The 14,002-nt window shown below is 44.5% G+C and overlaps 1 protein-coding gene across 3 annotated transcripts in view; it reads right to left on the reverse strand.

Annotated features, from left to right (window-relative positions):
• SEC24B (SEC24 homolog B, COPII coat complex component) overlaps positions 1 to 14,002 on the reverse strand; it is a 58,779-nt gene that overhangs the window by 19,633 nt on the left and 25,144 nt on the right. For all 3 annotated transcript variants that reach the window (XM_069978517.1, XM_069978518.1, XM_069978516.1), the window contains 6 exons: positions 13,474 to 13,583; positions 10,599 to 10,711; positions 10,196 to 10,314; positions 4,239 to 4,294; positions 2,400 to 2,606; positions 2,183 to 2,306 (listed from right to left, as the gene is read on the reverse strand). In XM_069978517.1, coding sequence (XP_069834618.1) covers positions 2,183 to 2,306; positions 2,400 to 2,606; positions 4,239 to 4,294; positions 10,196 to 10,314; positions 10,599 to 10,711; positions 13,474 to 13,583 — 729 coding nt within the window. The remainder of the gene's footprint in view (positions 1 to 2,182; positions 2,307 to 2,399; positions 2,607 to 4,238; positions 4,295 to 10,195; positions 10,315 to 10,598; positions 10,712 to 13,473; positions 13,584 to 14,002) is intronic.

Below are 14,002 nucleotides of genomic sequence, written 5' to 3' on the forward strand. Positions count from 1 at the left end.
TGCTTGTGTCGTCAAGACTTTATAGTCATGGCCAAAAGTTTTGAGAATGATACAAATATTACAGACTGATATTCTGCAAAAGGTACAGGGAGTGGACTGCTGAGGACTGGGGTAAAGTCATTTTCTCTGATGAATCCCCTTTCCGATTGTTTGGGACATCTGGAAAACAGCTTATTCGGAGAAGGCGAGGTGAGTGCTACCACCAGTCTTGTCTCATGCCAACTGTAAAGCATCCTGAAACCATTCATGTGTGGGGTTGCTTCTCAGCCGAGGAATCGACTCCCTCACAGTCTTGCCTAAAAACACAGCAATTAATAAAGAATGGTACCAGAATGTCCTCCAAGAGCAACTTCTCCCAACCGTCCAAGAGCAGCTTGGTGATCAACAATGCCTTTTCCAGCATGATGGAGCACCTTGCCATAAAGCAAAGGTGATAACTAAATGGCTCAGGGAACAAAACAGATTTTGGGTCCATGGCCTGGAAACTCCCCAGATCTTAATCCCATTGAGAATTTGTGGTCAATCATCAAGAGACGGGTGGACAAACAAAAAATCATCAAATTCTGACAAAATGCAAGCATTGGTTGTGCAAGAAGAATTGCAGAGGTCCTGAAGAAGAAGGGTCAACACTGCAAATATTGACTTGCTGCAGTAACTCATTCTAACTGTCAGTATAAGCTTTTGTTACTCATAATATGATTGCAATTATATTTCTGTATGTGATAAAAACATCTGACAAACACACATAAAAACCAGAGGGCAGCAGATCGTGTGCAAATATAATATTTGTGTCATTCTCAAAACTTTTGGCCATGACTGTAGGCTATTAATTTTATGAAGCTGGGTAATCCCTTTAAAACACTCATGTGGTTAGGTTATAAAAGGGTCACGTGGAAAAATGCAATTAGCAAGCACAGCAATTAGCACAGTTGCCTTGCAGCATCTAAGCTGGGTTGATTTTTACCAAGGACATCATCGCCAAGGAATTTTTGTGTTTGTGTGGGTTTTCTCCAGGTGGTGACCACATCCCAAAAAACATACAGATAAGTGAACTCTGATTTTGGATTGGGAGCCCTACCGGAGACCAATCTGAGCGATGACAACCTAGACACAGAAGTGTGGAATAAGTTGGCGCTACATAAAGGAGTTATAAAATCCCTGAAATAAACCTGCAAACTTGGCCAGTCCAAGTATGTACATTTATAGAGGAGTTTGGTAACTAATTCTGTGATTTACCCCCTATCCACAGGATAAGGGGATAACTAAGTGATAGCAAGGGGTGAGACTGATGGGGCACGCAATGATCTCATGAACGAAGACCAGAGTTTACTGTAATGATGAAGCCGAAGAACGTGTATTCGTGCTACAGTTTCATTCATATACCTCTGTTCAGCTCAGGATTCCATTCTCAAGATAGCTCGGGGGTGGTGAATATGTGAGAACGTTACCAGATGAGAAGACTCCTTTAAGTTGGCCACAGAATCAGTTGCCAAAGTCCACTAGAAACATACATGACTAGCCAAGTGTTCATGTTTATTTTAACTGGGCAGAAACAACCAAACCTTTTTTTTCAATTTTTTTAGAACTTGTGATGTTACAAAAAGGATCCAACAGTTAAAGGGATACTCCGGGCAGGGGTTATTTTTAGTATATGGCCGGAGAAGGGGTTGAAATAGAGGCCGCCGATAACTTACCTCCCCGGTTCAAGCATCGGGTCCCGGATCTCTTAGCCCCGTTCTCCCGTCCGGCCGCTGCTTCCTGGTCTGAGCTGCGTCGTGAGACGTGACGTCTCAAGGCAGTTCAGCTATTTAGCTGCCGAGGTGGGACTCCGCTCCGACAGCTGTATGGCTGAGCTGCCTTGAGACGTCACGTCTCAAGCTGGAGCTCAGACCAGGAAGCGCCGGCCTGACAGGAGAATGGAGCTGCACGATCCGGGACCCAATGCTGGAACTGGGGAGGTAAGTGACTGGCGGCCTTTATTTCCACCCCTTCCCTGGCCATAACCTAAGAATAACCATGGCCCGGAGTACCCTTTAAATATCCATCTAGTGCCCATGAAATCTGTTATTCGGAGGGCACTAAACATTTAAGACCTGGGAACAGTTGGGACCTAGTAACACTGCGGCAACAACACCAGAAGTCCTTACTAACATTGTATAATTTTATAATCATTTTGACAAACCTAGTGAAGCCAGATCAGAATATTGAGAGCTTAGAAGAAACAAGTCCACGGCAGTCTGTTGTCCAGAGCAATCCAAAGCCAACTTCTTGTAGAAATCAGTGGCAGGGCCCAAGTGCTGTATCCCCTAAAGAATGATACAGCATTATATAAAACATGAAATACACCCACCCATATAAAGATGTAATCCCATTGTTAACTATTAGTATTGTCACAGTACCTTTAAGCTGGATCTTTGGTTTGGGTCTTCTCTCGACTGTAAAAGTCCAGCTCCTAAAGATGGCAGCTGAGTCTGAAATACTGATATCCTTCCTCCAGTAGGAGACATCAACTTAAAGGCTCCTTGAAGAGCAGGGCCAAGAGCGCTATGAGTTTCCCTTGTGCTGGTAAACATGCCAGGTAAGGCAGTCAACAGATCTTTGATGAGCTAAGCGGCAAAACATTGAAGAAATATTAATATATCGCAAACATGAAATATTTCATTATCATGGTTAACACTAATACTAACACTAATAAAAGCACAAACACATGTATTGCACTATATCACTATGGTGATAAAACTATATACGCATGAAGATTTATAGTAGACATTTCTGAGTCTATCCTAATGATCTGAATAGCACTTGTAGAGCAGATAAAAAATTGCAGCAATTGCATCCCATGGAACGGTACACTTACTTTATAAGACTAATAAAACTAGCTGAAGCTAAAAGCTAGAATAAAAACAGCTTTTTTTGCCACCATCCACCAGATACAAGGAAGCTTTATGTCACTAAGCTGCCTTAAAGGAAAAGTCCGGCGAATATTTTTATTAAAGTATTGTATTGCCCCTCAAAAGTTATACAAATCACTAATATACACGTTTAATGGGAAATGCACTTAAAGTGCTTTTTTTGCCCTGCACTTACTACTGCATCAAGGCTTCACTACCTGGATAACATGGTGATGCCACTTCCTGGATAACATGGTGATGTCACTTCCTGGATAAAATGGTGATGTCACGACCCGACTCCCAGAGCTGTGCGGGCTGTGGCTGCTGGAGAGGATGATGGCAGGGGGACACTAAGGGACACAAGGCACTGGAGGGACACTGAGCATCCCTCTGCCATCATCCTCTCCACAGCCCACACAGCTTTAGGAGTCGGGGCATGACATCACCATGCTATCCAGGAAGTGACATCACCATGCTATCCAGGAAGTGACATCACCATGCTATCCAGAAAGTGACATCACCATGCTATCCAGAAAGTGACATCACCATGCTATCCAGAAAGTGACATCACCATGCTATCCAGAAAGTGACATCACCATGCTATCCAGAAAGTGACATCACCATGCTATCCAGAAAGTGACATCACCATGCTATCCAGAAAGTGACATCACCATGCTATCCAGAAAGTGACATCACCATGCTATCCAGAAAGTGACATCACCATGCTATCCAGAAAGTGACATCACCATGCTATCCAGAAAGTGACATCACCATGCTATCCAGAAAGTGACATCACCATGCTATCCAGAAAGTGACATCACCATGCTATCCAGAAAGTGACATCACCATGCTATCCAGAAAGTGACATCACCATGCTATCCAGGAAGTGACATCACCATGTTATCCAGGAAGTGAAGCCTTGATGCCGTAGTAAGTGCAGGGAAACAGCACTTTATAAGTATTTATAAGTAATAAGGGTATATTTGTTATTTGTATAACTTTTGGGGGGCAATACAATACCTTAATAAAAATTTTCGCTGAACTTCTCCTTTGAAAGAGGATATTCAGGATAGGAAAAACATAGTAGCCTTCTTTAAGAAACAGTGGCCCACCAGTCCTCAGGTTGTGCATGGCATTACAACTTGGCTCCATTCACTTCAATGGAACTGAGCTGTAATTCTGCACAAATCCCAAGGACAAAAAGGTGGCACAGCTTCTGGAGGAAAGCAGATTTTTGTAGTCCTGGATAACTTTTTTTTTTGGTTTTACAATACAGCTTTAAAATATGCTGAGAACACTCCAATCTAAGTGGATTGTCTGAGATCACAGTAAGGAAGGAACACTCACCTCCAGGCTTTCATGAAGATTTACAAGTAAGCCATCAGGTGTGGGCAAGAAAATTTCTGAAAGAAAGCAATACAGACTATTAAAGTTACAAATGCTAAAAATTAAACGCATACTAAAAATATGTTCGCCTTTAGAAACATAGAAGATCGTTGGCAGAAAAAGACCACCTGGTCTATCTAGTCTATGCTTTTAGTTTTTTCCATTCTTATATCTATCCTAAGATAATATGTTTATCCCAGGCAGATTTATATTCAGTTATCGTGGATTTACCAACCAAGCATCTACTACTCTTTCAGTAAAGTAATATTTTCTTGTTTTGCTTCTGACCTGATATGTTTAATGCCCGACACCCAATATCTTTCTGTAGGTGAGGTCTCCAGAACTGGACACCGTATTCCAGATTGTCTCACTAGAGCGCTATACAGCAGGATCACAATTTCCCTCTTCCTACTCCTTTCTCTACCGCCTGGTTGCATTGGTGACTCATTTTAAGACTGTTATAAATCACTGTCCCCAAATCCTTCTCTTCTGAAGTCTTTGCCAACACGGAACTGCTGATCTGATTCTCAGATAGAGCATTCCTCCTCCCCAAGTGAATTATTTTACATTTGAAAACCTTGAACTGCAGTTTCCATTGTTTTGACCACTTATCTAGTAAAGCTAAATCATTTTCCATATTACTGAAACCTCCAGGAATATCAACACTATTGCATACAATCTGTTCAATCTGTTACTTGACCACTGAAGTAAATTTGCCCTGGACAACCTCTTTAAACTGTGCAGACCTACAAGATCAATGCTTGCTTAAAATGTGGGTCGGCCTTGTAATAGGGCCCTATTATACAGTGTGATTATCAGTGCGTCACCGTATTGTTGTTGTGATGCATGTCTGACAAGTGATGGTAGCTAAGGGACACATGAGCGATTTAGCAATCATTCGTGCGGCTCTCCCCACCTGATGCTTGAGCCTTGTCATAGGCTCTTCAAACAGGTGCCAATCTACGAGATCAATGATTTGTTACAGTCTAAAAAGGCCCTTATTTCACTGCCTTATCTAGATAGAGATGACAATAGAAGAAACCTCCCCTCTGATGATTCTGTCCCAGTCTACACAGCAAAGCTAATGCAGAAGAAAACAAAAAATATCTTAATTTTATAATGCTCTAAAGACCAGTCACAAGGGTGGTCCCAGACAGATAAGCAGCTCCCTCCATTATACCCTTCCCATAGCCTGACTAGGTCTACAATAGTAAGAATTGTTGTTTACACCATTATAAACCTTGCACTCTTACAAAGGAAAACCACCAACTGCTGAAGCTTTGTAACATCAATAAAAAATATGTAATGAACTAGATTTGGCTCAAAAAGGAAACAGGTGTATTTAGCAAACATATAAAGCAGGGATGGGGAACCTTCGGCCCTCCAGCTGTTGCAAAACTACAATTCCCATCATGCCTGGAGATCCATGTCCAGGCATGATGGGAATTGTAGTTTTGCAACAGCTGGAGGGCCGAAGTTTCCCCATCCCTAATATAAAGTATAAAAGAACACTCCCTCATTACAAGCATTTATATGACTGGATGATCATATGCCATCATGTTAAAAAAAAATCTCACATTTACATGAAGGTTGAAATCTGTTTTGCCAATTGTCAAACATTTGATTTTTTAAAATATTCTCACCATTAAAGGAATACTCAAACTGAATAATGTTGGGGCTATTACTACACTATATTTTGACTAGTGGTGCTTTTAACATTTGGGATACCCACTGTTAAGAACAACACAGGGACCTGTAGAGCTAAATACTGTAAAGCAACCCAAGCTTAAGTGATGTGGCTCAATCTTTCTAAGGATCAGGGTTGCTGCACTTAGGGCCCTATTACACTGAGCAGTATTCGCCAATTATTGCTTCGCATGATAGAGACAACGATCATCGGCTGATCGAGTCTTTAGGTCCAGACCTAAAATCATTGTCCTTCGACCGTGCATCGCTATGTGTAATGGTGATGAGCGGCTGACTGCCAACGACTGGATGAACTGGCATACATTACCAGGGCTGTGGAGTCGGAGTCGGAGCTAGTTTTGGCTGGAGTCGGAAAAAAAAAATGTACCAATTTTACAAGTTTTGCTCATGAATATATATTACGAGCAACATTCTAATAGGACACTGGCCCTCTAAGATGAGGGTGGTCGGGGGATATACCAGTAATAGGACACTGGCCCTATTAGATGAGGGTGGTCGGGGGATATATCAGTAATAGGACACTGGCACTATTAGATGAGAGTGGTCGGGGGATATACCAGTAATAGGACACTGGCCCTATTAGATGAGGGTGGTCGGGGGATATACTAGTAATAGGACACTGGCCCTATTAGATGAGGGTGGTCGGGGGATATACTAGTAATAGGACACTGGCCCTCTTAGATGAGGGTGGTCTGGGGATATACCAGTAATAGGACACTGGTCCTATTAGATGAGGGTGGTCGGGGGATATATCAGTAATGGGACGCTGGCCCTATTAGATGAGGGGGGTCGGAGGAAAGTTGTCAACCACTATTTGGCAGCTTGTTTCCTAGCTGGAAGAGTCCATTGTGTGGGGGGAGATCTGTGCTGTTCTCTTCCTGGATGCTGGATGATTGTATATGAGCAGCAGTGTAATATGAAGATATCCTGTGTAATAAAAAGGAGGAGGAGAAGACATAAGTAGTGAAGCAGTAACCTCTGTCCTCAATGTGGTGTTTTCTCTCTGGGAGAAGATTGTGTATTTTTCTTCAGTGTTCTATGGCAGCAGCAGTGTATGAGGGCTATGGCTGCAGCAGGCTGTGTGTGCGTGCTATGGCTGCAGCAGGCTGTGTGTGTGTGTGTGTGTGTGTGTATGTGTGCTATGGCTGCAACAGGCTGTGTGTATGCTATGGCTGCAGCAGGCTGTGTGTATGCTATGGCTGCAGCAGGCTGTGTGTATGCTATGGCTGCAGCAGGCTGTGTGTATGCTATGGCTGCAGCAGGCTGTGTGTGTGTGTGTGTGAAAATGCTATGGCTGCAGCAGGCTGTGTGTATGCAATGGCTGCAGCAGGCTGTGTGTATGCAATGGCTGCAGCAGGCTGTGTGTATGCAATGGCTGCAGCAGGCTGTGTGTATGCAATGGCTGCAGCAGGCTGTGTGTATGCAATGGCTGCAGCAGGCTGTGTGTATGCAATGGCTGCAGCAGGCTGTGTGTATGCAATGGCTGCAGCAGGCTGTGTGTATGCAATGGCTGCAGCAGGCTGTGTGTATGCAATGGCTGCAGCAGGCTGTGTGTATGCAATGGCTGCAGCAGGCTGTGTGTATGCAATGGCTGCAGCAGGCTGTGTGTATGCAATGGCTGCAGCAGGCTGTGTGTATGCAATGGCTGCAGCAGGCTGTGTGTATGCAATGGCTGCAGCAGGCTGTGTGTATGCAATGGCTGCAGCAGGCTGTGTGTATGCAATGGCTGCAGCAGGCTGTGTGTATGCAATGGCTGCAGCAGGCTGTGTGTATGCAATGGCTGCAGCAGGCTGTGTGTATGCAATGGCTGCAGCAGGCTGTGTGTATGCAATGGCTGCAGCAGGCTGTGTGTATGCAATGGCTGCAGCAGGCTGTGTGTATGCAATGGCTGCAGCAGGCTGTGTGTATGCAATGGCTGCAGCAGGCTGTGTGTATGCAATGGCTGCAGCAGGCTGTGTGTATGCAATGGCTGCAGCAGGCTGTGTGTATGCAATGGCTGCAGCAGGCTGTGTGTATGCAATGGCTGCAGCAGGCTGTGTGTATGCAATGGCTGCAGCAGGCTGTGTGTATGCAATGGCTGCAGCAGGCTGTGTGTATGCAATGGCTGCAGCAGGCTGTGTGTATGCAATGGCTGCAGCAGGCTGTGTGTATGCAATGGCTGCAGCAGGCTGTGTGTATGCAATGGCTGCAGCAGGCTGTGTGTATGCAATGGCTGCAGCAGGCTGTGTGTATGCAATGGCTGCAGCAGGCTGTGTGTATGCAATGGCTGCAGCAGGCTGTGTGTATGCAATGGCTGCAGCAGGCTGTGTGTATGCAATGGCTGCAGCAGGCTGTGTGTATGCAATGGCTGCAGCAGGCTGTGTGTATGCAATGGCTGCAGCAGGCTGTGTGTATGCAATGGCTGCAGCAGGCTGTGTGTATGCAATGGCTGCAGCAGGCTGTGTGTATGCAATGGCTGCAGCAGGCTGTGTGTATGCAATGGCTGCAGCAGGCTGTGTGTATGCAATGGCTGCAGCAGGCTGTGTGTATGCAATGGCTGCAGCAGGCTGTGTGTATGCAATGGCTGCAGCAGGCTGTGTGTATGCAATGGCTGCAGCAGGCTGTGTGTATGCAATGGCTGCAGCAGGCTGTGTGTATGCAATGGCTGCAGCAGGCTGTGTGTATGCAATGGCTGCAGCAGGCTGTGTGTATGCAATGGCTGCAGCAGGCTATGTGTATGCTATGGCTGCAGCAGGCTGTGTGTGTATGTGTGTGTATGCTATGGCTGCAGCAGGCTGTGTGTGTGTGTATGCTATTGCGTGCCCCCATAGTGACCCTCAAAATCACTATGTGTGACCCCTCTCTATCAGTATGGCTAACCCCTTTGTATCACAGGGATTTGGCAGTGTTTCTTTGTGTATGGTGAATATTTAGTTAGAAACATAGAAGATTGTCAGCAGGAAAAGATCACCTGCTCAATCTAGTCTAGTTCTGAGTTGTTCAGGACATGGAGGCTGGAGACTGGCTGAATCCTCTGCACACACAGGAGAATCTGCTTTATATACAGTATTCCTTTATTCAGAAGTTGCACCAGGATCATGTAGGACATTAGGGAGAAGCTGCTGAGCCAGTGTGATAAATAACTCCCCTGGTATATGACTGGCCATTTAGGAGTCAGACCTAATAAAATTCAGGAGTCGGTCCTGATAAAATTCAGGAGTCGGAGCTGCGGCTTACAGACTCCACAGCCCTGCGTGTAATGGTGATTAGCGGCCGACTGCTAACTATTGAATTAAACTGGCATACATTACCTCTCCATGCTCCCGGTCTTCTCCTGACCACTGCTTTCACTCCAAGAGCAGCAGTCCCGGCCAGTAATTGGCCAAGCGGCCAGTCAGCTCCGTAAGCTGCAACCGGGAAGCAAGCAGAGGGCAGGAGAAGACCAGGAGCGTAGAGAGGTAATGTATAACAGTTTAGGCCAAGGGCTGCACGGACATCGCTAACGATCTCTGTGCAGCCCTTGCTAAATGATCATAGAGTTGTGTAATAGGCTCATTAAACAAGCTCCAATCTAGGTAATGAGCAATCGTTCACATAACTGATTAGCCCCTCTAATAGGACCCTAATGCTATGTTTACACAAAGTGATAATTCAACAAATTGATCGTTTAACGATTTTGAAGCAACAATTTGGTTTTTATAACGATCAGCGTTTAGATTAAATAAATCGTTAGAAAAATAGTTATTGTGCATCGTTTTTAAGATCGCTCAAGCCTTTCTCACACATAGGGTGAATCTTTGAAAGACTGTTTACACGAAGCTATCTGCGAATTTTTAGCCAACAACGATTTGAGAACATGTTGAAAGATCACAATGAACGATTTCTTGCTCGTCGCTTCGCTGTGTTTACATGAGCAGATTATCGCTCAAATGCGATCGTTATTGCGAAAATTCCAACGATAATTGTTCCGTGTAAACGCACTATTACTCCTCATGATCAACAACTGATGAGAATAACCCTTCACAAGGAGAATCTATATGTTTTAAGGAATAAGAGGAGATGGCGCTGTTCAAAATTAATCCTCCAATTGCTTGGAGACGGGACCATAGGTTTGCTGAGTTAGGGATTACTAGGTGAAACTCCAAAATATTGTTTTTTAAACAGTTTCCCTTTAAATAGATTTATTGTGTCTTCTCCTCTTTCTTACTCTAAAAAAACCTTCAAAAACCTACCATCTACATCAGACACGATGAGCATTTGTGGCTGAGAAAGACCTTCCTGTAAGTTATAGAAATGCACAGTGCTATCAAATGTTATGAAGCCAATCTTTGTTCTTGAATCTCCTCGTAACCTTCAAAGAAAAAAATAAAATATAAGGATTGAAGAAGTCAGTCTCAATAAGCCTTATTTAAACAAGAAAAGAACTACATATAGGAACATCTAAAGTTTTGTTGTGAAATAGTACTAAAACATTATAACATTCTATAACATTGGTTCTCAAAAAACATTCTACAGTAAGGTCCTAGGGGTTACTTTATCTTGGTAACTGCGTCCACTGAGACATCATTATGGAAGCACATGATGATGCATGATAAACGCATAGGGACAATCACAGGTTCCTCTGGTCATACGTACTTGTCCAGATTATCCAAAAGTGACTGACAGAAATATTGGAGATACCCCGATTCAACAGCATTGTATGATACATCCAGAACAAACAGATAAACTGCAGGAGGTGGAGGACGGAGCTGTGGAAAAGATGAAAAATAAATATTTAATGCAAAAAATAAATTTTTTTTGTGAAAAGAATTTAAAATTTTTAGGGTGGGTTCATACTGAAGAATTCTCGCGGATAATGTCAGCGGAATTCCGCTGTCTGTCCACGCGCCTTTCCGCCGGCTCCATAGACACTATTCACCATGTCACTTCTTTCGGCGGATAGTGGAATACGCCGCCCCATAGAATGGTGTCTATGGAGCCGGCGGAAAGGCGCGCGGACAGACAGCAGAATTCCAGACATTATCCGCGAGAATTTCTCAGTATGAACCCACCCTTATATAGTTTACATATAAGCTAACTTAACACTTGTACATAAACAAAACCACAATGGAGTTTTCTCAGAGACTCGCATTGATGGCTTATCCTTGGAATAGACACCAACATAAGATCTGTGGGAATCCAACTCTCATTGCCCCACTTCAATTAAACAAGTGGTGACCATTTGTTAAAGAGTCACTGTCATATTTTTTTTTTTTGCAGAAATCAATAGTCCAGGCGATTTTAAGAAACTTTGTAATTGGGTTTATTAGCCAAATCTGCCATTATCTGCATGTAAAAAGCCTTTTCCCAGGTCCCCCCCTCCTTCCTCTTTTTCATCCACTCTGAAAAATCTGAAAATTGTGACTTGTTGCAGGAGACGTCCCCTGTCTGCTCTAGGGAGAGGGGAGGGGGGAGGAGGAAGGAGGGAGTTAGCCGGCAGCAGAAAGCAGATAACAGAGGATTACAGGCAGGGAGCTGGGTGACAGCTGTAATCTGAGCTCAGACAGGTCACTGGTGATGGTCAGAACAGATAACGGGTGAGGGATTTGTAGATTAACTCTTTGTTGTCCTGTTTTGGTCTTTTCTTTAGCTCTCTCCATAGGAGAACAATGAAGACAGGGGGGAGAGCTTCAAACTGCTTTTTAATGATAAAAATGCATTTTTCGGATAATAAACCCAATTACAAAGTTTCTTAAAATCGCATGGACTATTGATTTCTGCAAAAAAAAGTTCACCACAGTGACACTTTAAACATGTTTGCAGGCAACCTCTACTCATAAATTGGATCCAGTCTTACTTAGCAGCTCTTTGGCACATAGATAAGAAGTCCTGAAGACTTAGGGCCCTATTCCATTGGCTGAGCAGGGCCCGATCAACGATGTAAACGAGCGCCCATCTGCTAGATCGCCGCTCGTTTACTGGGCCTATTCCACGGCCCGATGATCGTTGAGCAAGGGCTGCAGGGACATCGTTACCGATGTCCTTGCAGCATACATTACCTGTCAGGTCTTCTGCTCAGTCTTCCTCCCCGGGTCCCGTGCGCTCCAGCTTCAGAATGGCCTGTCAGCTGACAGGCGGTCCTGGCCTGTGATTGGGTGAGCGCTCCGTCAGGCCATTCTGAAGCTAGAGCGCGCGGGACCCAAGGAGAAAGACAGAGCGGAGCAGAAGACCCGACAGGTAATGTATGCAGCTGCTTGTCAAATCATAGGTCGCCCGCCGTGCACCGCTATTCAACCGTATTGATGCGCGGTGGGGGAATGATGATTTTAGGTCTGGCCCTAAATGATCATCGGCTGATCCTTCTCTCTATTCCACCGAGTGATAATCGGCCGAATCGGGCAGATTCTGGTTACTTTAATTAATGTGGCCGCACAAAAGACTGAAGAGCAAGCAAACCCTGATCTCTGGCTCTTTTAAATTGACCAATTATAGGGTAATGCTTATTACAGATATAATCAGCCCATGTAAAAGATGCCTTAAAGGGGTTGTCCGGCGATAAAAAATTATTCACAGAATAACACACATTACAAAGTTATACAACTTTGTAATGTATGTTATGTCTGTGAATGGCCCCCTTCCCCGTGTTTCCACCCACCCACGCTAGACCCGGAAGTGTGGTGCATTATACTCACCGCATATCGTGTCGTCCACGGTCTCCGATCGTCAGCAATGACGTCTTCTTTGGGAGACCGGCGGATCTTCCCGAGTGCCGGCCGCCCTCTGCAGCGTCATCCGAAGCTCAGCCGCGATTGGCTGAGCATAACTGAGCTCAGCCAATCGCGGCTGAGCGGCTGATGACGCGGCCATGTCATCAGCTGCTCAGCCGCGATTGGCTGAGCACAGTTATGCTCAGCCAATCGCGGCTGAGCTTCGGATGACGCTGCAGAGGGCGGCCGGCACTCGGGAAGATCCGCTGGCCTCCCGAAGAAGACGTCACTGCTGAGGGTCGGAGACCGTGGTCGGCACGTGACAGGTAATGTATAGCGCACCACACTTCCGGGTACACGGGTGGGGGTGGTGGGACACGGGGAAGGGGGCCATTCACAGACATAACATACATTACAAAGTTGTATAACTTTGTAATGTGTGTTATTCTGTGAATAATTTTTTATCGCCGGACAACCCCTTTAAAATTACGCTGGGTCCCTTCCTGGAGACAGGAGCTATGGAGATACAGCAGGAACACTGACAGGAAGCCTTTTAGGAGGCTTCAGGAAACCATCAGTTTCCTGAAGCCTCCTGAAAGATTCCGGATCAGTGCTTTCAGACATTAAAAACGGCCATGGACGTGCAGAGGGGGCCTCAGAAGCCTATTGAGCCACCAAATTTAAAATAGATTCACATTAAATAAATGACTATTGTGCACAGTGCTGCGCAACAGTCATTTCTCAAAAAACAAACAAACTAAAAACCCCAAAAACTGTGGAGGTAAACATTAAATTATTCACTAATCAAACAGATACAATCTTACCATGTAATCGGATGAAGCTATGAATTCCACTGAAGAGTTCAGAACCTCAGGTCGTTTATGTGGTTCCCCATAGGATCGAGTGACTGGATTGTACATAAACTCTTCTGGCACTTTACATAAAATATGGACAAAATAAGAAGAAAGAAAAGTAAATAAGACAGATGAAACAATCCTGACAAAGTAAGACATAGATGCTATAAGCTATAAATCACTTTTCATAACTTGCAGTAATCTATTTTTCAGTCTGGAGAGCAGGAGAGGATTTCTTTGGGGATTTGCTGCTGCTCTGGACAGTTCCTGACATGGACAGAGGTGGCAGCAGAGAGCACTGTGTCAGACTGGAGAGAATACACCACTTTCTGCAGGACATACAGCAGCTGATAAGTACTGGGAGACTTTAGATTTATAAATTGAAGTAAATTACAAATCTATATCACTTTCTGACACCAGTTGATTTTGGGGGAACAAGTTTCACTGGGGTACTCTTTTAAATGTAAAATTTCCACCCATATTACCCTTCTGACATGGG

This window comes from Dendropsophus ebraccatus, chromosome 7, assembly GCF_027789765.1.
Source record: "Dendropsophus ebraccatus isolate aDenEbr1 chromosome 7, aDenEbr1.pat, whole genome shotgun sequence".
Taxonomy (NCBI): Eukaryota; Metazoa; Chordata; class Amphibia; order Anura; family Hylidae; genus Dendropsophus; species Dendropsophus ebraccatus.